Source organism: Nelumbo lutea, chromosome 6 (genome assembly GCF_056320005.1).
Source record: "Nelumbo lutea isolate HS-2025 chromosome 6, American lotus-T2T, whole genome shotgun sequence".
In the NCBI taxonomy this organism is placed as follows: Eukaryota; Viridiplantae; Streptophyta; class Magnoliopsida; order Proteales; family Nelumbonaceae; genus Nelumbo; species Nelumbo lutea.
This window is the reverse complement of record NC_142689.1, coordinates 68,780,376-68,806,968: the sequence shown is the minus strand read 5'-3', so window position 1 is coordinate 68,806,968 and position 26,593 is coordinate 68,780,376. Positions and strand designations below refer to the sequence as shown.

General features: G+C 40.1%; 3 protein-coding genes and 2 long non-coding RNA genes across 6 annotated transcripts; 4 read left to right on the top strand and 1 right to left on the bottom strand.

The window, feature by feature from the left end:
- The first annotated feature begins 2,174 nt into the window (after positions 1 to 2,174).
- Positions 2,175 to 12,438, top strand: HCF244 (NAD(P)-binding Rossmann-fold superfamily protein). 2 transcript variants are annotated; one of them, XM_088949825.1, is made up of 8 exons: positions 2,175 to 2,595; positions 3,555 to 3,790; positions 5,131 to 5,229; positions 6,801 to 6,995; positions 10,410 to 10,502; positions 10,609 to 10,704; positions 11,020 to 11,160; positions 12,088 to 12,438. In XM_088949825.1, exons 1-8 carry the CDS (start codon positions 2,403 to 2,405, stop codon positions 12,262 to 12,264), a joined length of 1,230 nt encoding a protein of 409 aa, XP_088805951.1. In that variant the 5' UTR covers positions 2,175 to 2,402; the 3' UTR covers positions 12,265 to 12,438. The 2 variants fall into 2 exon arrangements, with proteins under 2 accessions (XP_088805951.1, XP_088805952.1); XM_088949826.1 differs by lacking the exon at positions 12,088 to 12,438 and adding an exon at positions 11,567 to 11,984 and having other exon boundaries at positions 2,209 to 2,595.
- Positions 12,439 to 14,084: 1,646 nt separating this feature from the next.
- LOC148849482 (uncharacterized) lies at positions 14,085 to 14,782 on the bottom strand. The gene is made up of 3 exons (XR_016100772.1): positions 14,642 to 14,782; positions 14,364 to 14,389; positions 14,085 to 14,218 (listed from the first exon to the last, which is right to left on the bottom strand). It is a non-coding gene; the product is annotated as an uncharacterized LOC148849482 (long non-coding RNA).
- A 6-nt stretch (positions 14,783 to 14,788) lies between these two features.
- On the top strand, positions 14,789 to 15,344 carry LOC148849481 (uncharacterized). Its single transcript, XR_016100773.1, has 2 exons — positions 14,789 to 14,926; positions 15,042 to 15,344. It is a non-coding gene; the product is annotated as an uncharacterized LOC148849481 (long non-coding RNA).
- Positions 15,345 to 15,605: 261 nt separating this feature from the next.
- Positions 15,606 to 19,254, top strand: LOC148849480 (uncharacterized). The gene is made up of 2 exons (XM_088949824.1): positions 15,606 to 16,836; positions 18,214 to 19,254. Exons 1-2 carry the CDS (start codon positions 16,294 to 16,296, stop codon positions 18,988 to 18,990), a joined length of 1,320 nt encoding a protein of 439 aa, XP_088805950.1. The 5' UTR covers positions 15,606 to 16,293; the 3' UTR covers positions 18,991 to 19,254.
- A 6,432-nt stretch (positions 19,255 to 25,686) lies between these two features.
- LOC148849479 (uncharacterized) lies at positions 25,687 to 26,115 on the top strand. The gene has a single exon (XM_088951420.1). It carries the CDS (start codon positions 25,687 to 25,689, stop codon positions 26,113 to 26,115), a length of 429 nt encoding a protein of 142 aa, XP_088807546.1.
- The last annotated feature ends 478 nt before the right edge of the window (positions 26,116 to 26,593 follow it).

Sequence of the window (26,593 nt, the reverse complement as noted above, 5' to 3'; positions counted from 1 at the left end):
GCTTCGTAATTTATTGGTTGATATACCCTTATTGGAAAAACCTATTCCTTCTATTTCTAGCATTGCAATAGCTAAGTTGCGATTGTAAGAGCAAAGAGTGATACCTACCATGGGAAGAATTGGCACATTCTATTGAGACACAACATTGTGAAAAGACTCCTAAGTGATGGTGTGGTCATACTTTAGTTTGTAAGATCATAAAAGAATCCTTTGACTAAGGGGCTAATTAGAAAGTCATTACTTAAGACATCAAAGGAGATAGGGTTGAAGCCCATGAGTTAAATTTGTAGTGGTGGCAACCCAACCTCTATGATTTGAGACCCCATGAAGGATGTTCAATGGGTAAGCACAAATCATTGATAGATTGGTGAAGCATATATATTTTGGTTATCCATCCTAATGGTATAAATAGTGTTCGATGCAATGTTAATTAGAAGGTTGAGTTCATACATTTAATGAGTCTATATCTCTTATGAGTGGTGTGTTTGTTGCAACACACACTTGATAATTCACCTATAATAGTGTGGGAGTGGAACCGCTTCCTATGAAAATTTGGAATAAATTCTCTAGAGCACTAATGAAAATCAAGGTATGGATGCATGGTTGTAATGCATCAAACTTTTAGAGTTAGACATTATAGAGAGGAGGATGTGTGTAGCGAGTACACTTGCACAATTGCACTAAGGCAAGCTATGTTTGGTTTGAAAGAAAAGGTAAGGAAACTTATACAAACCTTGTACATTTTCCCCTAGCTTTTCTTTCAAACCAAACATAGCTTGCCTTAGTGCAATTGTGCAAGTGTACTCACTACACACATCCTCCTCTCTATAATGTCTAATTCTAAAAGTTTGATGCATTACGACCATGCATCCATACCTTGATTTTCATTAGTGCTCTAGAGAATTTCCCATGATAAGATTTGCATATTTGACAAAATCTGATCTATGTGAACTCAGAGAGATGCTGGTGGTCGAAGGGAGTGAGGTTTTCATGTTCGCCTGAGGCTATGCTCAGGCCAAGACATTCTTTGGACCCCAAAGCTGATCATGCCATTGTTGAACTCTAAAGCTGGTGATCTTGAGGCTGAAATTGGTGGCACAGGCTTGGGGGAGTTGGTGGTGCCACCACTGGGGGAGGAGAGGAGAATTCATCTGACCTTGGGATTTGGGTGTGTGGGGACACCCCTTTTGATCCCTCTCTCCAACCACTGCTACATACCTTGCGATTCTTATCAACGAAGAAAATAGGGTTTTTTCACATGCAAGGGGAATGGGGGGTAGAAGAAGAAGAAGATCTAGGAGTTACAAATCTGAAAGTTCTTCAGGAAGCAACGGTTATGGGAGTTCTTTCATTACTCTTCTTAGACTTCCGACCACTCAAGCAATGAAATTCCTCCAAGAGCCGCAATGCTCAGGAGTTATAAATTTGGAAGTTCTTCATGAAGCAACGGTTCTAGGGAGTCCTTTCACTACTCTTCTCGAACTTTTGGTCATCATCGGGATATGTTTAGTGGAAATGTGATGTCCCCAATGATGGGCTATGGCACATGATAAGACTATTACTTGTGCAAAGAATAGGTGACAATCAATCATGGGGTCGACTACAGCAGAGGACACTCGATTTTTTTTACCATAAATGATAAGGGATTAAATGGATTGAGGTAGCAAATGGACACGTGTTCTCTTGTAATTGGTCAAGTATCTTTTATTCATACATTTGTATTCACACCAAATCCAGTAACTGGGTGTGAACATGCAAAATAAGCCGTACAATTAGTTAAATAACTAAGTTAACTTCACTATAACTTGGGTTGCATAGCCTATTGTACAGAAATCAGATTTATCCTCACACTGCTCATGCTTGGGAATATCTCCCATGAAAAAAAATTATGTACGGAGGGATTCCCAATACACGAATGTAAAAGGCTGCGTGAACGTCTGAGCATGGTCATGCGAGCATCTCTATTGTACACGTGTTGTTTGTACGAATTCCGATTTGATTTTCACAGAGCGCGTCTCATACAAAATTTTACAACCGTGCATTGTGAGCATCTCCCATGAATGATAGCTTACATGTACGTATGTACGTAGATGTTCCAGATTTGTGGCTCCAAGTGCTATGAGAAGAGCAAATCCGAACTCGTTTGTACCCGCCCCAGCGGAGAACTATGAGTTGGACAAAAAGCCAGGCTGATCCACATCCATAATTGATAAAGGAACGACGTGGCAGTTTTGAGATCGACTGCTCCTCGCCCCCTCCCACTTCCTCTCTTGTGGTCGTCGTGGGACGGTGTGAGGGAGGAAATGAGATAGAGAAGGAGATTTGCAGAGGTGAAGGAACTTCAGTCTTTACTCTAGTCGGTTTAAGAAACGAAACACGCAAGTTGGGGAGTGAGGCAAGCAATGGCGTTAAGGTGTAGCAGTCTTCCCACCAAGGTAGAGGTAGCTACCCCTCACCATCTCCACTACTTCCACACCAAATCCTATAGCCACCGCCTTTCATCACTTTGCTGGAGACGCACGTTATCACAAGACGATATCTTCTCTGCAGCGGCCTCTTCCCTATCGGCGCCGCTTCAACCTTCCTCTTCCCAAGGCAAGTTATTATCCTTCGACTACAGACTTTAGAACAGCTAGCTAGTTATCATTCACATCGTTTCGACTCTGCAGTTGCCCCAATTAGTAAAGCGATCGCACATCTTGAATGGAATTGTTTTTTTTCTCAAGTTGACAGTGAGGGTATTCATTCTGAACTACATTCTATTCCTAGAGGCCAGACCTTATGTAGATAGCTCTGTTTCCCTGAACAATGATTATGTGATGGAAACGCTCATGTAAGCTCTGGTTCTGGTACCTAATATTGGATGGGCGTTGGTGTTTTTCTTTTTCTTTCTGAAAAGATTTTTATGTCATGTAGTGCAGAACACAAAATTATTGATGTTATATTGCAAATAGCCAAATTAATATTGTGAAAAACTAGAAATGTTACTGCAGAGTTTTGACAGATAAATTCAACCATCTATGCCCTCATTATTATTCCCAAAGCATTCAGTCTCTGGAAGCGGGTTGAGAATATCAACTGCTCTTTAATCTCAAAGTACTAAGCTAACAAAACGGACTTCATTCTTCTTGGAGTTCACTATCCGATATAGGCTGGTCATGTAGGTCTTGTAGGGACAGACATAATAATTGACGACATCTTGCAATTTACAGAATCGCTAACATGATTTCGAGGAAAATTCTTTTGAAAGAAAATCCTGAAAAGCTTGGCTTATGACGATTGTTTTCCTACTTTGTTCTAATCGCTGGGCATATTCGATGATCAACCCAACAATTTTCATTTTCACTTGACAGTAGTTTTGCTAAACTCTCCAATGTATTACAAGACAGAGGTGGTTAGCATTCCAAACTTTTGTTCACTATTTTCTTAAGCTTCGTTTAAAATGTTTGGCTTCTTTATTTTGTTGGTTCCCCTATCATTTGGTATTTAGCTGATACCTTTTTTTTTTTTTAATGTAAGAAACGATCTGATTTTGCAAGCATCTTATTTCTCAGATAGGTCTTGCATACCATTAAGGGTGAAATGTTCTGCTTCGACGGCAGCAGCAATCAATCTGGCTCCAGGAACCCCCGTTAGGCCTACAAGTATATTAGTTGTTGGGGCTACTGGAACTCTTGGAAGGCAAGTAGTGAGGCGGGCTCTTGATGAAGGCTATGATGTAAGATGCCTTGTAAGGCCTCGGCCAGCTCCTGCTGACTTCCTTCGTGACTGGGGAGCAACAGTTGTCAATGTAAGTTTTAGATGCTTCTATTTCGTGCTCACTGAGAACACTACATATTCAATCATATTTATGATATTGCTATTTCTAGTTTATCTGTAGGCTAAGTTGCTTGCTATCTTTGATTTTTCTTTCTGATCATAACTCTATCCTTATAGGGGTGGGTCTTAGTAATGGCTACTGGTTTTGTAACTATCTTCTTTGTAAATCAGATCAGTTGTACAACCTACGTGGTACCAGGTATAGAGAGTAAGGTAGTAAGGGTATTTGCATCTTATTTCTCATATTTACTGGTAGGAGTTACTATTGTATTTCTGTACTATTTTAAACTTTGACGTATATATAGAAAGGGTATAACACCCACTTATTCCCCCAAAATACTCTTTTATATTTGTCTCTCTTCTTATCTTCTCTACCTTCTTCCTCTTCTTTTATACACTAAACTATTCAAATTTTTTTTTTCTTTTGAGATATTCGTAGCAACTTGCATTGGGTTTGGTAGCAATTTAATTTTATTACTCAATAAAATTAGTTGAAGTATGCTTGCCTTAAGTGTTTGTACTTCAAGTGCCTGTAATTGTTCTTGTGAGGGAATTCAAGAAAAGGGTGAAATGTGCCTACTTTATGTGAAGACTGACGATCAACTTTCTGAATTTTGAGACAAGCGGAAGTGGTAGCTAAAATCAAACTGACTAATGTATCGAGCATGGTGAGAGAATTCAAGTTTATTTCTTCTCCAGGTTCAGTAGGGAAGACTATGGATAATGCCCCTATGCCAAGCTTCCAACCTGACTGATCATATCTTTCTGGACCTACCTAACAGCCAAGTGAACCCAGATCTGTCTTAAACATTTCTCTGAGCCAATAATTTGTTGCCTATCAACAGAATTCTGAGTCTGGACAGTCATCTAACGCTGACTAGTAAACACTGTTGGCTTATATAGGGGTGCAATTTATTCAGATAACTTGAATTAGCCCATAAAAGGGTTTCAAGCATTTTGTTTAGGATTTTTTTTTTTACATAACAATGATTGGTGCAAATATTCTAAGGTAGTTTTGCTTTCAAATAGGTGCTTAGATAAATGGAGGTAACATTTCTGAACTCCTAAATGGTCCATGAAAACAACAGTCTTTAATTCCTTTATTTACTTTAGAAGTTGATGCCATAAATCTCAGAGGGTAATAATAATGTGATATTGGTTTGTAAAGTCTCTGGACTACCAGTCAATGAGTGAGCTGAACATTGCTCTGTCTGTCTGTCTGTCTGTGTGTCTGTCTCTCGCTCGCTCGCTCTCTCTCTCTCCATTTGGACTTCATTCTGAAATGTGAAAGTTTTAACTATGTTTGAACAGGCAGACTTAAGCAAACCAGAGACTATACCTGCAACACTGGTTGGCATTCATACAGTAATTGATTGTGCTACAGGGCGTCCAGAAGAGCCTATAAAAACGGTAAATACCAATTCAGAGTTCTGTTTGGAGTTCCTTTTCCCAAACAAATAACCTAATTTTGTATCAACTGGTGTTTGTAGCTTCTCTGATATGCATTTCGCTGCTTCATATTTCTGTATTTTGAAAACTGTCATAAGTACAACAACAAACTTTGATGTCATAGGAACATCAATCACTGCCATTATCTTCCAACAGCCAACTGGGAAGCCAAAAAAATGGTGTAGTTGGTTACCGTGCTAGTTCCACGCAATAGATGTCTGGAATTGAACCTGTATCTTAAATGGAGAGCATGCTTCACCTCAAGTATAAAGCAATATCCTCTACTACATACCAATGTCATTGCATCTATATATCCTATTTGGTATAATCTCCTTCAGATATTATTCAAATGAAGTATTGAAATGTAATGATACTGTTAGCAGATGTGTGAACAGGAATATTTATGTCTTTCCATTTATTTTATATTGTAATAGTCTTTTAGGTTGCATTCAAAACCTTGCTCTCCTCTCTTTCTTTCTCTTTTATTTTTTCTGTTTTATTACATGGTGTCAGAGCATTTTTCTTGGGCTTCAATCTACTCTAGAAGATAACTAGAAGCCTGCAATTGGTTCTGGGGTGCATGAGATAATATGCCCACAAGTCTACTGGGTTCTACGAAATCTGCAATTGGATCTAGGGTGCATAAGATAACCTTCAGATACACATAAACCATTATATAACTGATAGTAACAAAGATATACTGTCTTTTTTTAATGAACTATTGTAGACACTTGCTAATTGATTATTCAAAACTATTTCAGCCTGAAAAGAATTCAGAGAGTAGGTTTGACATTTTGAATCATCACCTTCAGTTGTTAATAATTGGAATTTAGTCATGTCATTATATTGTTATTGCAGTTTTGCAGATTTGCTTGCACAACAGATGCATTAATTGGTTGCTTCGATAATCCTATTGGCCCAGCCAATTTCTTTAACTGGATGGCTTGTTCACTCATCAGAACCAGCAATTCATTCTTTTAAAAACAGTCTAATGAAATCCCATTAACCATTCCTGCATCTACAACTTGAACCATAATCTTGCTTCTATGTTCAGTCCTGTTTGAAAATCATAAAGTATATTGCCATCCAGCATTTTTCTATTGGAATTCTAAAGACCAAATAGATATAGTGTTCCATGGCTGTGATACATCATTTCAATTAAACAACTTTTGTTTTTATTTAATCAAATTAATAAACTATAATCCTACACTTATATGCTTGAAATTGCATCTCAATTGGTTAACATAATGCATTGCGACCATGAGGTCTCAAGACTGGATTTAGTTTAACAACCAAAAGTCAAATGCATGCATGCACACAAAAATAGATATGATCACGATCATAGGTCTTTGCAGTTTGGTTTAGTACCAGACTACCAGTTTACCAGTACACCGTTAATTTTAGGTGGCATGAAAAGCTTGTGCCTTGAAGATTGTGTTCAGACATGTGAAGAGACTTGGTCAACAATTGGTAATTTAGTATGTTATTATTTACAGAGTTATGGTCTTTTCTAATCCACTTGTTCTGTTTAGGTAGATTGGGAAGGCAAAGTTGCTTTAATACAATGTGCAAAAACAATGGGGATTCAGAAATATGTATTCTTTTCTATTCACAACTGCGACAAGCATCCCGAAGTTCCTTTAATGGAGATAAAGTATTGCACTGAGAAATTCCTAGAGGAGTCAGGTTTAACTTACGTTATCATCCGATTATGTGGTTTCATGCAGGTAACCCATCAGCTCTAACTAAAACTTTTTATATTTCTTCAACAATGACATTCCATTGAATGTACATTTAAATTAAAATAATTTTACAACTCCATTTTTCAGTTTTTAAGTCGTTTATTTTCTGTTTATACTTTTGTACAGAAGCAGTTGTCATGAAGTTATTTCCATTTTTACAGGATTTTTCTTTTGATCAAGTTTTTTTTTTTGATATGTAAAAGATCATTGAATTTCATTTAATCAAGCTTATACTGGGGTAATTATAGAATGCTTGGAGATAAAGCCTAGCCTTATTGATGGAAGTAATGGTACACTAGGGATATCATTAATTAGTAAAACTTAGTATACTAAAGAATCTTTCTACTTCAATCTGTTTGTGTGTGGAATAAAAAGAGAGTAGTTTAATTTTCTGACACAGAAAAAATCACGGCATCCTGCATTTTGGACCCTAAGTTTCTGATTTATAGAAATTTCAATTCCCTCTTGGGGTGGTGATGTAGGACAAAGAGGAGACTGCAAACCAGATTTGTGATATGCTGATTGGAGAAGCAACAATAAGGTTAGAGATTGTAGGAAAAATTAAGTTAGTAAAATGTTGGGAATTGATTTATCTTGATTCTGATAAGTTTAGGCTGTGAGAGGTTTGAAGGAAAAAGTAGGGGAAGGTAGGAAAACCTTTACAAATCTTTTATAGGTTTCCCTACCTTTCCCTACCTTTTCCTTCAAACCAAACTTAGCCTTAGGGAAGATATTAGTGGGTTTAGGATGGAGAAAAAATGAAGTTTAGGGGAAAAACCAATTGAATGTGCAACCTTTAGCAGGACAAGGCGCAATATGAATTATATTATCTTATGTTTGTGGTCTAAGGACATGAGCTGAAACGGGATACAACAAACAAGAGGAGAGAGAGAAAGAGGTTGAGGGAAATTATACCTCGCAAAAACAACTTCAAATCAAATCTAATCCATATTCATTCAATATCTTAACCGAAGCCTTACAATAGATTTATAAAGCTCTATTGTAGCCAAGGCCTGGGCTTTGCTTAACAAATTTAAATACATAATGACCAAAACAAGATTTCCTAAAACTATACTACTTGGCTTGGTAGAAACTTCTAATCTCAAACAAACTTCTTAAAGAAATTAAGAACCACATTCTAAAGAAATAAAAAAAATACTGAAAATAATAAATCATGGTGTTGTTATATGTAAGGGGTCGTTTCTTTGTGCAAGGGTAAAATCTCAGGTTGACAAGCTTGAGAATGCAGCTTCAAGTATGTGAAGAGTGTGCAAAAAAATGCCAAAGGTTAGGCCTGTGTCCAGTCCACCTCTGCCAGGACCAACATTGGGTAACAGCCTTTTGGTGATTTTACTATGAATATTAATTCCAAGAATTACTAGAAGTAGTAAGATCACTTTTACCACAAATAGTAAACTTCTTGAAGAATAAAACTTAACCTTATGACCACATCCATGATTTCTCTTCAACTTCAGCTCCTGTATTAGGCAGACTGTGCAAGGAGAAATTGGGTTAATATTAATTCCAACAATCACGGTGTTTCTGTACCAGATAAAGGTCAAGTGGGAGAGTAGATCGAGAAAAATAGTGTCCTAGGTGCTTGTCTTACTTGGACTGCAAAGTGGGGGAAAACAGGTGACACTAGTTCTTGATTTAGAAGGAAAGGGCCAAGAAACAGAATTGTGATTGTAGTCAGCTCTATAGGGTTGGTTTTATAGATAATCTGTATTTTTTCCACGAGCAAAAGGCCATATTGGAATTTGACTAGCATCAATTAATTACAAAGCTTTGGAAGATGAACTTATGGTGACGAGCACAGGAAATTCCTGATTTAGAAGAGACTAGTTCCTGATTTAGAAGGACCAATAAACAGAATTGACTGTAGTCAGATCTAGAGGGTTGGTTTTATAGATGATCTGTATCTTCTCCACAAGTAAAAGGCTCATATTGGAATTTGACTGGCATGCAATTAATTACAAAGCTTCAGAAGATGAACTGTATGGTGAAGAACATGGGAAATTCCAAATGCTATAAAATGGGTTAAAGAAAAATCACTTCAATTCATTATCAAATAATCAATAAAAAAGTACCATGAAAATACTTACAAAAAGAAAAAGAAAAGCAATGAAAAGAAATTTTAGTCCCACTTTGCTAAAAGCTAAATATTATCTGCAAGATCTACAGTAGGATGCATTGGGTGCGCCATACATTTCTGTGGGTCCCCAACAGAGTGTGGAGGATGCTGAGATGAGGATTATGTTCAACAGTAGTTCTTTGGACAACCTTGGTGAGGCTGGTGTTGGCGGTGTTTTTCAGAGGAGAGATTGCAGCATCTGCTGAGTCTTCAGTGGACCAATTGGGTTTGCTAATTCCACAAAAGCTGAAGTTTTAGCTGCATTGACTGGGCTTCAAATAGCTAAACAGATGACCTTACCATCTTTATCTACTGTGGTTGATCCAAAGAACACTGTTAGTTGGCTGTGGACCTTGGAGGTTGGTTCATTTCTTGGACAAAGCCAGAGATTTTAGCCTTGATGCATCATAGCCTAAGGTGGATCCCCAGGGAGTATAACAGCTTGGCTGATGGGTTTGCAAAAGCTGGTGTGCATAGGGAGAATATGTATTGTGACAGCACTCTGCCTTTGTAAAGTTTTCTGGAGAGGGCTCTTTTTGTATTTTTTGTTGATATGTACATCCCCTCATGCACACTTTGCTCTCTTTTTTTATATAATTCAGTTGTACTTTTCTCCTCATGTACACTTTGCTCTCTTTTTTTATATAATTCAGTTATACTTTTCTCCAAAAAATAATGGGAAATGAAGAAAAGAAAGAATGGTGCTGTCATGACATGGGCCTGGGGCCTGGAAAATCCCATGTATAGGGGTGCAACTTAGGTGGTCTCAGGTTGAGAATTTGTAGAAACTTCAAGGGGCCTGGGCCTAATGTAGTGTATATTCTTCAAATGAGGTGTCTGACTTGCACGGTTGTACCCCCTACCCATGTAACCAAAACCCAGGCAGTCCCAACTGCTTGTTACATTACTGTACGTATTGACCCCACTCTCTCTCTCTTTCTCTCTTTGATCGGTATACTTAAACCATTATTTAATCTTCAACCATTAATCAATAGAAGTTTTTTGTTACAGATAAAAAAGTGCTGATCACAGTCCTTTTCTGGGCTGATCTTCATGTACATGGTCCTGCATTATCACCTTAAACTGAATGGTCAGAGATGTAAATTAACTTTCAGACAAGAAAGATACATGTTGCTTGCTTCAAATAAAATACTCTTTGGTACTAGATATATATGCTAGCATGTCTTCCTCATTTCCCAGTTTCTTTCTCTGACCATGCCTTTTTCTGTCTGACAATTACTGATACATCCTGCCAATTTGTCCAGGCCTTGATCGGTCAGTATGCAGTGCCTATACTAGAAGAGAAGTCTGTCTGGGGAACTGATGCTCCAACAAGAATAGCTTACATGGACACACAGGTCAAAATTTATTTCCAATTAGGTCCCTCTGTGGTTTCTTGAAGGTGAATATGCTGTATTTTATACCTAACATGGTGAGCATCTAAATAGGTTATTTCTTTTCCAGGATATAGCTCGACTAACATTCATAGCTTTACGGAATGAGAAAATCAACAAGAGGCTTCTCACATTTGCTGGGCCTCGTGCATGGACAACCCAAGAGGTAAAGAACTTATGTTATCATGGGCATATTCATTGTGTAGGGTAATACTCTGCATGTGTTGCTTGCTACTTTTTGTCCAATTTAGAGAATTCATAAATAAGTATGCTAACTTGGATGTTTAGCCTTTCATATTTTCTAGCAATATCCTTATGTTCTGTTTTCTGACTGTATTTTTGTTTTAATCCTTACTACTCCATTAGCACAGTCGAAAATCCTATTCTTAGTTGCAGCCATTGATCAAGGATCATTTCCTTCTAGAAAAATGACAATGCAGAATCTATTCTTTGATGCTAGGACTGATCTTTTTGGTTGCAGGTGATAACATTGTGTGAGAGGCTTGCAGGGCAAGATGCAAATGTAACCACTGTTCCTGTTTCAGTCTTGAAATTCACTCGCCAACTGACCCGATTTTTTCAGTGGACAAACGATGTTGCTGATAGATTGGCATTCTCAGAGGTACTAGTACTTCAATTTTTTTTCCTTGTCACACTAGTAATATTGCTTAATGTATTCCTCTAAAGACATTATAAGTGTGGTAAATCCTAATATTGGGCATATCTAGAAACAGGAGGTAACATGTTTAGTCTGAAGTCACATTGAGTCTTCAATCCTCCTTCCATTATAATTGCACATGCTGTTCGGATGGACTATACCAAAATGGTGCAACTGTTCATTTTAAGAGTGATATACAAACTTAATCAACTAAACTAAACCTTTCCCCAACCATACAAGGGCTACACTAATACTGTTGCAGTCCTCAAATGGTTTCTATACTCTCAAGTCTCAACTTATGTCTTTCTGGCACCCTCTAGCACATTTAGAATCATTGACTTGCATCAGACACTCCTTTTCCGTGCAATAGGTGGTCTTCTCTGAACATGCCCAAGATGAATTATATTGAGATGGGCGTCTGCATATTAACATCATCAAACTCTGAGAATTGAGGATGACAAAAATTGTACATGTGGTGCTTTGACTTGTGAATCACTATTTGATGTCTCATGCATGGGATATATTCTTTCAAAAGTATCTGTTTGAGCATTGAGAGGCATCTTTGTGGACATGTTGGAAGTTGTACCTCATCAATTCTTTGCCCACCTAAAGCAATGCACTCAAATGGATGATTATAGTGTTCTCATCTCCTTAAATTTCCAACTAGTCTGATTCCTTGACACATTTCTTAACCCATTATTGTAAAAGATGTTATGCGTTAATACTTCTTTCTTATCTTTTTCATATTTATATTTATTATATATTATCTATGTTATCTTTTACCCTAATGTGATTTATTTTCCACTACTGCTGGATTTAGGTAGCATGTTTGGTTTATGGAAAATAAACCTATCAGCTATCAGCTAACTTGAATGGTGGCATTTCTTTTAGGTTCTTACAAGTGATACAGTTTTCTCGGTTCCCATGACTGATACATATAATCTACTTGGGGTGGATCAGAAAGACATTGTGACGTTAGAGAAATATTTACAGGATTACTTCACAAACATATTGAAGAAACTGAAAGACCTCAAAGCCCAATCAAAGCAGGCCGACTTCTACATTTGACAAAAAAAAAAGTCTTCTATTGTTGACCGTAAATTTCTACATTTAGGTGTATATGTACGAGCACATGTTTTTTTTTTTTTTTAATTCTTTTTCTTGGTAAAACGGACACATGGTTAAACGAAAGGAGAGCAATTAAAGAGAGGGAAGTGAAGGTAGGGAATTTGTTTGGTTTTACATCCTCTTTTTCCTATTTCCTTTCCTCCTCCTTCCTTGCTGTTTCATTATCTTCCTGGCCTCGTTCGTTTTTTGGTACCCAGGGTAACGTGCTTTTCTGGCAAGTGATTCCCAGGAAAAAAGTTGTTCAGGTAAAGGAAAAGATAGAGAAAGGAAGGAAAAGGCAGGGAAATCTATACAAACCTTGTACAAGTTTCCCTGCTTTTCCCTTCATTTCCCTACATTTTCCTTAAAAACAAACACAGCCTTAAAAGAAAGTGTTCTTTTGTGCCAATATTTACCCAGGTAACACAAAAATACAGGTAATAGTGGCACAAAAATACGGGTAAGTTGGTCAATTACCTGGTTGAGCAATTTACCCCCTCCTCCCCTGGTCCGCAACATACTGGTAAGTGGTAAACGAACAAGGCCTTGGTATTTGCAACCTATGGGGTGAAGGTTTCTTTACCTTTTCCTTCCTTTCCCTAATTTTTCCTTCAAACCCAACATAACCTCAAGGGTACATGGAAATTTTGGTAATAATGTGAAACTGCTGGATCATGAAATATAGTGTTTCACACCAATCTATACCTTTTTTTTAATTAGACTACGACTGGGGGAGGGGGCATCCCGTCCCTTGTACCCATAACGCCCTTTATTGATTTCTTTTTGAAGGGGCTACACAATGGAGGTAGCCCATCCCTCAATTCAGGTGCAAGTGGGATTCGATCCCAATTCTCTGCCATGACCAGCAAGAGACCTTACCAAACAATTGGTTGGCATCTTGCTGGTGGGTGGCAACGGGGTTTGATTCCAAACTAGAGAATTTGTCAACTAAGCCACTATCAGTTGTTCCTTTCTATACCCTTGTTTTTGTTTTTGTTTGCTTGTTTTGTTTGCCTTGTTTTTTGTTTTTTTGTTTTTTTGTTTTTTTTTTGTTTTTTTTTTCTGGTTAAAATGCTGTACCCGTTTTGAATTTTTATTTTTCAACCATAAGAGGGACAATACACCATTTTTCAGAGTACCGTATGAAAAGATCACGTTCATTACCTCTTCTCTTCTCTTCGATGACTGATTGTGAAATTTATTCAAGCAGGTGACAGGAATTAACTAGTAGTGGTGATAACAGCAGCGGGAGGGCAGAGGGGGCTGAAATACATCTTGGGTCTTACTTTTCTCAACCTGTACTTTGAATTTCATATATTTAGAGCCCAAAAAGGATAAACCTCCGTCGTCCCTCAGCTCTCAAAACCTTTTCTATCATCTATTCTGGATTGCCATCGCCGTGGAGAATATTAATTGCTACCTTGCTTAGCGGCTCTTGTTTCCTATGAGGAAAGAATTCAGAGCGCGAATCCTGTGGACCCTTCGGTTTATAGAAAGCATGCAATTGCCAATGAAAAATGAATACATTGTCTTAATAAATTAACAGGAGTTTAACAGGATTGCTCGGCTAATAATGGTCTAACTGGTTGAATCAGCCACTAAAAGACAAAAAAAAAACCCAATAATACTTCCCTCTCATATTCATAATCCCCTCCCATGTCTCTCAAGTCTCAACATATTGTAACTAGACCACCGGCCACCACAACAATCGACGTTCAGCATGAGGCATCAACCGACGACCAAAGACCGACAATAAATTCTTCTTATCTTTCTCTTCCACCTTCTTCTTCCTCCCTTTTTCTTACTCTTTTTCTCATTTTTATCAACAATAATCCTCTGAAATCTTAAGGTCGTGTCCCAGAAATCCAACACCTTTTGTCTGATCCGGCAACAAGGAATCAACCGCTACTAGTTGCTGTCAGAGTAAAGTAAATTTAACCTTCAAAATTAAGATCATTAAAGTAGGCTAAGCTCTGACATTTGAGGGGGAGAAAAGGAAATCATGAATCAAGCCGGATTTCCTTCCAGGGACAGTTAAAAAATCAATTGTTCGTCATTACCTTCATTTCTTGCTTTCTCCTGTTCCCTGAATAGCAAAAAAAAAAAGGGGGGGGGGGGGGAGCAATCAAATACTACACAGTTAAACTTCATTCATTTCTAGTAGCTTTAAAGAATTCCCCAATCCTTGCTAAGTACATTTAGATTTTCTAAGAGTATTTAAACACTTGAAATTATGGACTGAATACTCCAAGAAGCAATCGGCTGTAGCACAATTACATGAAGTTTGAATTACAGTCGATCTGATCCCGACACATAGAAGTTGGTAGCAAAAGATTACCTGAAAGTCTGAATACTAGAGCAGAAGACATTGATCTCATGATGTAAGATCAACTAATATGTCGGTTGCAATGCAAGAGCGAGTATTCTGATTGATTTTAGCATTCTTTATTGTTTTTCAATCTTTCTTTTTCTACCTACATATCCTGTACTTCAATTCCGTCTGTGACAGAAAGAGAAGAAGAAGATTGATGATTTTATCACCGGTCACTGATCATCGGTCTCTCAACTTGGTCGCTGTGGTTTAATGTTGAAAGACGGTGAGAGGGGAATTCGAATGGAAAAGGTTGTCGTTTTTCACTTTTTTGTGTTTTAATAGCTGGTTGGACCAACCTTAACAGAGCAATTCTGTCAAATTCCTGTTAACTTAATAGGGTAACGTGCTCATTTTTCATTCGCAGGTACATGTTTCCCGTGAACCCGAGGGTCAAAGAATTCGAACTCAAGAATTTATCACCGGTAGACTAGATCCTGCTCTCCCTTTATCGGAACACCCACATAAAACCTTTGGTTGGGTACCTTTCAACATTGACGGAAGGAAACAAGGGCTTATAATAGGGAGGTCACTAGGGACAACAATTAGAGGAAACAAACCACTTTCTGTGCTTCAGTGCCTGAATTACTTTCATTTTTCACACGGTTTTTGGCAGCCGGTGACATACTGTTATTTGGTAGTAACCAGTAGATCCACACTGAATTCCTTCCAACTCTGGCTCTGCAAAGTTTAATTAAAACACCTGTCACATTGTCGTTGGTTAGTGCGCAGGAGGTGTAAGAAATCTCGACTCGGATTAGATATTGGGAACACTAGACTTGACTCTTCACTTCTCAGCAGTCCTCCAATCAAAAGAGACAGCGTGTATGTAGATTTTCAAGTTTCAACTTCCGCGAGATCCTCAATAAGGCTGCTATTTATAAAATACAGTGTAAACAGGTTAGGTCGCAGCTACAAAACCGGGTTTTTTTTTTTTAAATTAAAATAGTTCGCTCATTTATGTTGTTTAATCAAATCTAATTAACTTTCCTCACTTGAATAAAAAAGTGAAGTCTACAGACTCAGAAAAGAAAAATTGTCATTACAACCGGATCATTATCAAATTAATTAATTTTATATAGTGATAATAATAATAATATAATATAAAATCGATACAATTTGGTTTCACGTCCAGGCCACGAACCATTTAATTTTTTTTTTCTCTTGACTTTTTATTTCTCTCTTATTATCTATCAAACCAAACAGTGCTATTTTCCTCCTCCTCCTCCTCTCTCTCTCTCTACATTTATTTTCATCTATCAAACCAAACAGTACATCTGTAATGTACTCGGTACTCCAAAAGAGCACGACCCAAAATACAAAAACCTTTTCATATTGGAATCGGGTAAGTGGGTCTGTGCTTCCTCTTAGCTAGAAAATTTAAAATAAAGAAAAAAACAGAGAAAATAAAGAGAGGAAAGCAACCCAGAAACCAATCTCTCATGATTCTCATCCCCACCTAGCCACTCTCTCTTCGATCTCTCTCTATATAGTTAGTTTATGCCTTCATGACAAAAACCAAAAGCAAGATTCGAGTCTCTGTTATCATCGATGAGGATGTGCGACAGGACAGATAAAGAGGTAGAAGAGAAGAGCAGAGATGCTGAACAACCATCCGTATGATAGTCACTGGTAATAACCAAATCATGTTCTTTACTAGATGGGCTTCCGATCTCCCCTGGCGTCTCCTCCTCCTAATCCTCCCTCCCCTCTCTCTCATCGCCTTTCTTTATCTCTCAACCACCACCACCACCACCAACTCCTACTCTTCTTTTGCCCCTCTAACATTCTTCCTTCCTGATCGCACCCCTCAATCTCCGTCTATTCCCTCCATCACCGTCCCCAGTAATAAATCGCCGGAGAATCGATCGCTGGCGAAGAAGAAGGAGGATTTGAAGCGGTCGAGAATTGCTATCTGCCTTGTGGGTGGGGCGAGGAGGTTCGAACTCACGGGACCATCCATCATCCAGAACCTGTTGAAGGTTTACCCGAATTCAGATGTTTTCCTGCACAGTCCCTTGGACCGCGACTCCTTCAAGTTGTCTCTCCTCAAGGACGCACCCGGGCTGGCTTCCGTTAGAATCTTCATGCCCAAACCTTTACCAGAGACCGACTCACAACTCCAAGTTCTCACTGCGCACAACTCCCCCAACGGCATACAGGTTTATCTCCCTCCCTCCCTTTCTCTCCTCTTCTCTTGCTGATGAATGATATAATTTTTTTGGGTAAAAAAGGAGTGATGGGAAACTGGGAGTGAATAAATTCTGGATTTGGGTAAAAATTCTGGACATTTTTTTAGTGATTTTCTGATGGGTGATTTATGGGTTTCAAATATTTTAGAAATTAGAGATTTTGAAGTTTGAAAAAAATAGTCACGATAATTCATGCGAAACATGCTTGTCAGCTGCCTGTTACTTAGTGTTAGGTAATCTTCGCTGGAGCCGTACTGAATTGAATATTGATAATGATATGGGATTGTCGGATGAGACGATGATCGCAATTCACAGGGCTCGGCTCCTAGCGGTTAGCATGTAGCGTCTTAGTCGAAATTAAAATTTGAATCTTTTAATTACTAATATGTTCAGTTCAGAGTTCAGACAGTCTTTGAGACAAAGAACGAAAAAGGAATTATTTATATCAGAAATTATATATCTTTTTCAATACACGGGCGGCGTGTATTGGTGTTTAAAATGGGATGTTTGATATTTTGAATTATTGTAGATAATTTTTTTGAAATATTTATTCTTTTTTATTTTTTACATAAACATATAATAATCTTTTTATACATAAAATGCTATTATTAAAATGAACAAAATTTTCTCAATACGATTTGTCAATTTTAGACAAATTATTTACATTACATGGGAGCAGAAAGATGACTATTACTTACCATGTCTGAATCTCCTACTAACATAACAGTTCCAACACCCTCCCAATATACATCTTATACATGGCGAGCCCTATTTTATAGTGGGTCCAGTGTCATGGTAGGATGTGCTGGGTTAGTTATGTTAAGAGGGTTTTGAAACATGTTACAATTATTGGAGTTGAGATTTTCTGCCAACAAAAACACGTTCCAACCCTTGATCTAACCCCACACTTCACATACCAATTTCACAATATATCTTGGCTGTATATCAGAAACATCTTCCATATTTGTATTTATTATTCATAAAGATATATATACAATACAGGTAGGATGTAGCTACGAAACAGATATAAAGCCTGATTTATGAGAAAGAGATCCTAATTCAAAAGTGAAACCCAGCATATATGAAATATGTGGTGTAAGATCATATTGGTAAAATATGATCCGGACTCGTTCCATTGGCAAGGTATCCCACTTCTTAATGAGAGATCACACCTCCGCGTTGACCTAACACAAATGGACAATTCACTTCAACTTGTTGTCTATTACTCTTATGTCTCTCTGTTGATCTGGAATCCAAAAAATGGCAATTTTGTAATTTTAGTTGTACTTCATTTATTCATTTATTAATTATCTGAATGACAAGATATGCTGGTGTTTGTTTGTGTAGGGTCTGCTGCAATACTTCAACCTTGTGGAGGGATGCTTGACAATGATCAAAGCGTATCAGATGCAAAACAATTTCACCTATGACTGGATAGTCCGTACCCGGGTGGACGGCTACTGGTCCGCTCCGCTCCAGCCCGAAAACTTCGTACCCGGCCACTACCTGGTCCCCCCCGGCTCCAGCTATGGTGGACTCAACGACCGTCTCGGCATCGGCGACCTCAACACCTCCATCGTTGCCCTCTCCCGCCTGTCCCTCATCCCCGACCTCAACTCTGCCGGCTTCACCCAACTCAACTCTGAGGCCGCCTTCAAAGCCCAACTCACCACTCAAGGCGTCCCCTACTTCACCAACCGCCTACCATTCTGCATCGTCTCCGACCGCAAATACTCGTTCCCCCCCGGCCGCTACGGAGTTCCCGTCGCTTCCATCTCCAGTCCGGGCCCGCTCAGCGGGGCCAAGTGCAGGCCCTGCACACCTGTCTGTGCCGGGCCTTGCGTCGTCAACGTTATGGGCACTCTTGACCGGGGCTGGAGTTGGACCGATTGGTCCGGCGGGAGTCTTCAGCTCTGCGACGCCCACGCCGAGTGGGAGTCTGGGTGGGAGAAGATCTTCGACCATGCTGCCGGTAAGAAACTCGCCGCAGCTAGAAAGAGAGTTGGATCGTTAAGATTGGCGGATTGTGTTGGTCGTTTCGAAGAGATGAAGAGACGGACCGTCAATTGGGAAGCTCCGCCGGCGACGGAGATCTGTACATTAGGTGGTCGGAGTCGGAAATAAACATACAGGTATCGAGACAAACACGTAACCAAAATGCACAGTGTACGAGACATCGACAATTTTGTAGAAAAATTCTTTTTTCCCCATTTCTTTCCTATACATGTCTGTGTTTTGTAGTTGGTCTTATTCCTTTTGTTACAGTGTAATGATAGAATGACATGGAAATTTAGCTAAACGCATCCATCATGTATTTTTTTTATCCGAAGGACAAAGTTATTGACTTTGTACCATAATGTAAGCAAAATAGAGCTTTGAGCAATTCAATCTATTAGGCCCATACATGAGCGTGGACAAAATTATATCATATACTGTTTAAAGATGTCATGCATTATTGCATGAGACTTCAAAGATGTTTAATTCAATTCAATGTTTTAAAATGGGAAAATTTCTGATAAGTAACTTGTATTTTAGGGGTTGTGTCAAGTCAATCTTTAAACTTTGAAGCTTTTCTACATTATATTAAATTTTTAAATTATGTTTAATAGATTATTATTCATTAATAGATGTTAACAAATAGGTAAAATGATAGAAATATTCATTAGGTGTCATCTAATATATATATATATATTTCTATCAGTTTTATACAAACCAATTCAAGAGTTGAACAACTTGAAATGGTAGCACTTAAGATGCCACAATTGTGGTGGAGAATCGTTGTGTTCATTAATGTTGAATTCTTATAGTCTTTTTTTGCATGTTTGGGGAGCAGGAGCTTCAATAGTTGATTGGTGTTTGGTTTCATAACCCTTTTTCCTCTTTCCTTTTTTTCTTAATACTCAACGAAATGGGTAAAATGGTTAGAAAAATACCATAAAGGGTAATTTTGCCATTTTAAAATTATTTAATTTACACCTAATGTCACGTCATGGTGTTGATTAATGGTCAATTAATGACAGGGACATATTAGACACAATTTGAAAGTTTAGGGTACCATAGAGACACGTTTTGAAGTTCAGTAACTTACTTAACACAACTCCCAAAGTTACAGGGTATTGAAAAGGAATTTTTCCTTTTAAAAATTGATCTGAAATAGGAATCCCTTTGGGTATTGGTTTTTGGATCAGCAGTTCATTTTCCTAGTCTAAATGGGTGATTTATTGTAATTTTTAAAAATACAAAATAATTAAAATAAAAAAGTAGCCAAAAACCATCGTTCGGGTCAAACAGGTTGACATTTTGACAATTCGAGTCAGCATACTATTGAGTCAAAAGGTTTGACTGTTCAGGTCAATGATGGTTCAAAATTCATGGTTCAATGCATGTTGTAGTGTGGACCAATGAAATGGATCATGATATCTTCAAATGAACCACATGTCAGGGGAGTTTTGTATATATAGAGATCAACCAATGGATGGGAGCCACGTGTTTACACTAGGCCACGCAATAGCACTTGCACCACTTGGGTATTGTTGAAGCGAGATCAAATCTCCCCACAAGAGGATTGATGAGGGGCATTTTAGTCATCATTGACACGTGGACGCTGTTTGAGACATAACGTCCAACTCAGCAATACAACTTGACAAACCAGCACGTGGCAATCGACAACAAGAGTGCGGCCGAGCTGGGGCGAGCTCAGACCGCCGACAACGCTAGCTCGCCTAGAAACCGTCCCGCATGCCACACCCACACGAATGCAGTTACTGCGACAATAGGAACAACTTGCCGAACTGTATGCCACAAGACCTGCGAGCGACCTGTAACCGTAGCACGAACCTAGAAACTAACAGTCCAATGCACTCCAAACTAAGGAAATATCTCCGCAGCAGACTCAGAGACGTTGCCTAATGGCACCTGAACCTCAAATAACTATAAAAGGACCCCAAGATCACTCTGAAAGGTATGTGCACAAAAGCTCTTGAATTCTCTCACATACTCTTACTAAAATCTCCTTACTGACTTAAGCATCGGAGTATTCGCCTGGATAAAACCTACCCAGACACTCTAATTCTTCTCTTTTCTCAGCCCTTTTCAGCTTTGACTTATAGTTACCAGCTCGGCATTGCTAGATCTGAACCTAATTCAGACCAAATCATTGACACGAGGGAGTGAGTGGATAGCGTATCATCATAGCTGCCCCACAATGTCCCACAACACATTCTTGCCGTATATTGAAAACACCTCATGATGATAATACCAAAACCGATAATATCATCATGGAAGATGTGCTGTGGGATGTAGTGGGGCGGCCCCTTCTGGGGAGGAGATCTGAACTCTGTTGAAGCGGGACCCAATGCCTATAGAAAGCAAAACAGGCACATGAATGATGATGCCATCCCAACGGTCATGCTTCCGTCTCATGAGATAGGACAATGCAATAATTGTTCCAACAGGCTCTGGAGTCACTGATAGCGCTCCACGCTAGTGATAATATACATGGGATCCAAAAAAAATTTAAATCGCTAGTTGTGAGCCCTATTATTTCAACACCGGCATGGAACACTATGAATTGATTCCACAGTTTGCTAAGTTAAAAGTGTTCATCTAATTTGAATTCTCGTTTGATGTCACATCACTAGCTCCCTTTGGAAAGAGTATAAATACATAGAGTGTAAAACCTTACAATTTGTAATATTTTATATTTTTATATGTATTTGTATTTATGCTCTTCCAAACTGAGTCATTAGTGATGGACGAGTGATTCAATCGCCTGATCATTAGGACTTTTTATGATAGGGATAAGTTTAGAGGAAGGGAAGAAGATTCTCCCACAATACATGCATCCACATCAGTCAGGATTCTCCCACAACACATGAACGGGCAAAAGAGGTGATGATGTACCTTCTTTGATGAATTGGGATTTGTTCACGGGAGATGTTTCCAATGCATGATGGGATGTATCTGTGAAGTTGGTGTGAGACATCCCGAGTGAGGAGTAGATTTGATCTCTTCTTTAATAAGATCTGAGACACCTGAAATGAAGCCTTGTGATGGCCATCAACATGGGTGGATTCGAGTTGAGCCAAGCCGAATAGTACCAAGCTTGAGCTTGGCTCGAGACAATTCTACAAGACTTGAGCTTAATTTTGAGAAAAATATTTTATAAAAATAAAAACTATATATGATTTTTTATTTTAAATTTAAAAAATTGAGAATTATAATATTTTTATTATATATATATTAGTTTCTATAATTTATAAACAGCTTGTGAAAAGCTCGATTCATTGCCACCTCATCCATCGGTTCAAATTTTGATATTAGATATGGTGGGACCCTCTTTGAAGGAAGGATTATAAAGAGTTCACATCAGCCCCCGGCTGCAGGTTGTCCCAAAAACGTCCCACGTGCACATCTCAGCGTGCATTGAAAGCATCTCCTATATTTGTCATTGTAAAATATTTTCAGTACACTGTTGGGATGTATCGTGTGACATTTTTGGGGCGCATTATGTGGAGGGCAGGTTTGAACTCGATTATAAATGCCTCCAATTAACAGCACTAAAGGACTTTACACCTATAATTTGCGTCGCGTGACAAAAATCATACAATCTGGACACGACACTACCAAACACCACCACAGTGTAGTGTAGGTTAAGCAACCCCACTAAGACAAATCTAGGGATTACATCCAGTGGTTTTACTGGTTTATCAAAATAATGATGTAGGATAGAGTTGGTTTACTTGCAGTAGGATTTGTTAGAACATGGGCACAATTATTGGACTCTGCGTAATTGATTTGTTAGAAAATGAATTTTGATCCATTTGGGTCGCGAAGGCACATCATTCTGAAAAGATTAATGAATAGATGACATTCATGGATTTTCAACGTGGGGGGACAACTCGTCATACCATAAACTGGAAAGTAAAATAAACCTGTTGGAAGCCCACCGTTTTTCAGTCTTAGATTTTGAATCGTGCACATGGGTGATCTGTCATTTCAGACCAGATCCCACCAACTAGACAAACTTCGGCACCACAGCCCTCTCTATGTAGCAGCTGGATATCGTTTTAACCTTTTTTTTTTTGCGGAAACCACAAAGGATTAGTTGAACGTATATAATAGCTGTTCCGTTCATCAGGTTGTGGAATTAATGATAATTCTCCATGAAAAAACTTTGGCTGTTTTGGTAAACTGCTGTGAATGGCATTTAGTCATGAGTTTGGGTAAAGTTGAATTTACACTTAACATTCTTTTAATTGAGAAGACAAATGAGGACCGCTAAGGTATCATGTGCAAGAGGCTCCAAAAACGGTCCAGTCTGTCAGTCAAAGTGATCTGGTGTTATATTTGGTTCCATAGCCATTTGAACAGCCATCTTGTTCAGTTGATCATAATTATTCCCCTAAAGTTTAGTAATTTCAATCACCTCTAATGTAGGCGTATTTGGCAGATTTGTACGGAGCTGACATGTGTCCAACTAGAGGGTGCCAACTTGAGCATATTATGGGGACACTCAGGGCTTAGGCATAGATCGGACGGACCCAATCCAAGAGCACCGTGTGGCTCTGGCAAAGGATCTTGCTAGGCCCTTGTATGGCTCATATATGGACCATCTAGGCCTAACTACTCCTAGGCAACTCTGGCTATAAATACGAAGCACCCCCCAACAAGGTAAGGGGTTAGAGACTCTAAACTCGATTTGGGGCTTGAGCAATCTCTAAGCACTATTTCTCTCTCGAAAACTTAAGTGCTATTTAGTCCTCGTCTGGACCCCTCGGCTCCAGACCTCTAACTCACTTTACGTTCGCACTAACTTGATCGTCGGAGTCCTCACCTCGGGTACTCACCCGATGCCTCTGACACTTCTATCCTTGTAGGATTTCCTTTGTACCCCTCGCACATCATACTTCGGCCCCTACAATATTCGAAGAAGACCTTCCGCCTTGAACATAGACCTTGGCCTCGGATTCCCCTCCTTTGGACCTTCGAAACCTTCAGCCATCTCCACCGAAGCTCGGGAGTGAAATTTCCTTGTTGTCCTCAGCCAATCCAAGCATCAACAATTGGCGCCATTTGTGGGAAACATTGCTAAGATGATCCCCTAAAGCATTAAGAACTAAAAACCTCCCCAGCTTCAAGCACCATGGTATGAAGAACCAGGAACACTCAGAACCTGGTTACAAATGAGCAGTTCCAGGTGGTCCTCGATCGTCTGGAATACTTAGCACAGTGCATGGAGCAAGTATGCCCCCAGACAAGAGGTCCCTCCCGAGGCGACCGCCCTACTAGGGTGTTTGAACACCAGAGTTGGCACGACTAGGCTGAACTACCAACCCTCGGCCAAGCCGCTACTAGACAGGCTGAGCCCTTTGAGTCGGGTAGCAGCCGACCACTCAGCCCATCTCGGAGGAATAAAAGGCTTCTTAGCAAAAGGAAGGAAAAACCAGCGGCGTCCGAAGAAAGCCGCTTGCCCTCCGAGCAGCACCACCATCGTAGAAGGGACAACACTTGGGACAAAGGCAGGCGCTTTGGCCGTCGTCCGTCGCAACGCCCATTCTAGGGCCGAGGGCCAACGCCACACCTCTCCCCCTCCAGTTTGCGACCTCTGCGCTAGATAGGAGATGCACAGCCTCACCTCGGAGCACTTTGGAGTTCGAGTTGACCCTCATAGTGCTTGCGAAGACAAAGGGTGGGGGGCACAGGGTCCCGTTGACCCTTGTATCGTGGAGCTGCAAGCAGAGCTCGGGGTCGTCAGGGACGAGATCCGACAAGTTTGCAAAAGTCGAGTTGACTTCTTAGCCAACTAAAGCAATCAGACGAGGAGGATGGACGCCTTCACCCCAGACATCATTTCGGAACCTCTCCCCCAGCACTTCAAGGCTCCCATGCCGGAGACGTATGATGGGAGCTCTGACCCTGATGACCACTTGGAAGGTTTCAGAATGCTCATGGTACTCTATGGGTATTCCAACGCCTTGATGTGCTGGACCATCCAAGCCACCTTTCGGGGGGCAGCTTGCCGTTGGTTCTCCAGCCCCTGCCTCGGTCAATCAGCTCATGGGAGTAGTTTACTAATTTGTTCCTTGCTCGCTTCATCAGTAGTAGACGTCAGAAAAGTGTGGTCTCGCTAATGTCGATCAAGTTGAAGCAGGGAAAAAGTTTGTGGTCCTACATCAACCGCCTCAAGTGCTCGATTTCCAAGACCCCATCGAAGATGAAGTTGGAGTTCCTCTAGAAAGGGAAGCCGAGCGCCACAACAAGCCCGTTGAACAGAAGAGGAAGGGCGGAGACAGCCCCCACCACCACAACAACGACGACAATGACAACAAGAAGCCATTGGCCTCGGCTCTGGCTTACAAGGAGTACACGCCACTTAACTCCACCCGTGACCAGATACTGATGAAAATCGGGGAGGAGAAGTACGTAAAGTGGCATGAGAAGGTGAAAATGAACCCTAGGAGGGGAAATCCCAAAAAGTACTACAAGTACCACAACGACATCGGGCATGATACAAAGAACTGCTATGATCTCAAGAATGAGATAGATTCCCTCATCTACCATGAGCACCTTAAGCAGTTCGTAGCAGGAGAGACCGGCGCCTCATCCTCCCAACAGTAACAGCAGCACTAGCAGCACTAGCAGCACTAGCAAGTAGCCGACATCATTGACATCATCGTCGGGGGCATGACCTCGAGTGGAGCCTCGGCCTTGGCCCTTAAGGCCTACACCAAGCAGTTGAACATCCAGGGGCCAGCCCCGAAGAGGTAGAAGTACCCAAACGCTCTGAAGGAATCGAGTTGTCCGAAGGCCCTTGTCTTCATGGACGAGGACCTGAAGGGGGTCAAAGTCCCCCACGATGACGCCCTAGTGGTCGCAACAATCATCACCAACTACATGGTGAAGAAGATCCTAGTGGATAGTGGCTCCTTGACCAACATCCTCTTCTACAACACATTCAAAAGGATGAAGCTCGCACTCAAACGGTTCCAGCCGGCTGACGTTCGCCTCATTGGCTTCTCTGGTAGTGTCATCAGGCCAGAGGGAAAGATCACCCTGCCCATCATGGTAGGGACTGAACCGAACCAAGTGACTTGGGTGTATGAGTTCCTGGTAGTGAAGGTTGGCTCCCCCTATAATGCAATAATGGGGAAGCCTACCCTTCAAGCGCTGAAGGCCTCCATGTCTTCCTACCACCTAGTCCTCAAATTTCTCATCGAGCATGGCATCGGAGTTGTTCGTGGGAACTAGCAGATCGCCTGTGAGTGCTATGTGGTAGCACTGAAGGGCAAGAACAATGAGGCTCTGGAGGGCCTCAACATCGAGGATGTGCCAGCGAGCCGAGGCCAACTGGCTGAGGACCTCATCTCGGTTCCCCTGGATGAGGCAGACCCTAAGAAAACAGTTTGCATCGGGTCCAACCATACCCCTAAACACCTATCCGAACTGGTAAGTTTTCTTAGAACTAACGCCGATGTCTTTACTTGGTCCGCCACTGATATGATCGGAATTGACCCCTCGGTCATTACTCACAAGCTGAGCGTGGACCTGAGTTCTAGGCCAATTCGGCAAAAGAAGATGAACTTTGTACTGAAGCAATGAAAGGCTATAGGAGAGGAAGTTGACAAGCTACTCGACACCGACTTCATTCGAGAGGTACACTATCCTAACTGGTTGTCAAATGTGGTTTTGGTGAAGAAAGCTAATAGGAAATGGCAGATCGGTATTG

Bases quoted from the DNA above. Each gene is read 5' to 3' on its own strand.
- LOC148849480 (XM_088949824.1), top strand. From the start codon at position 16,294: ATGATAGTCACTGGTAATAACCAAATCATGTTCTTTACTAGATGGGCT. The intron at 16,837-18,213 runs GTTTATCTCCCT...TTGTTTGTGTAG, and splicing joins ACTCCCCCAACGGCATACAG to GGTCTGCTGCAATACTTCAA.
- HCF244 (XM_088949825.1), top strand. From the start codon at position 2,403: ATGGCGTTAAGGTGTAGCAGTCTTCCCACCAAGGTAGAGGTAGCTACC. The intron at 2,596-3,554 runs GCAAGTTATTAT...CTTATTTCTCAG, and splicing joins TCAACCTTCCTCTTCCCAAG to ATAGGTCTTGCATACCATTA. The intron at 6,996-10,409 runs GTAACCCATCAG...CAATTTGTCCAG, and splicing joins GATTATGTGGTTTCATGCAG to GCCTTGATCGGTCAGTATGC.
- LOC148849479 (XM_088951420.1), top strand. From the start codon at position 25,687: ATGGACGAGGACCTGAAGGGGGTCAAAGTCCCCCACGATGACGCCCTA.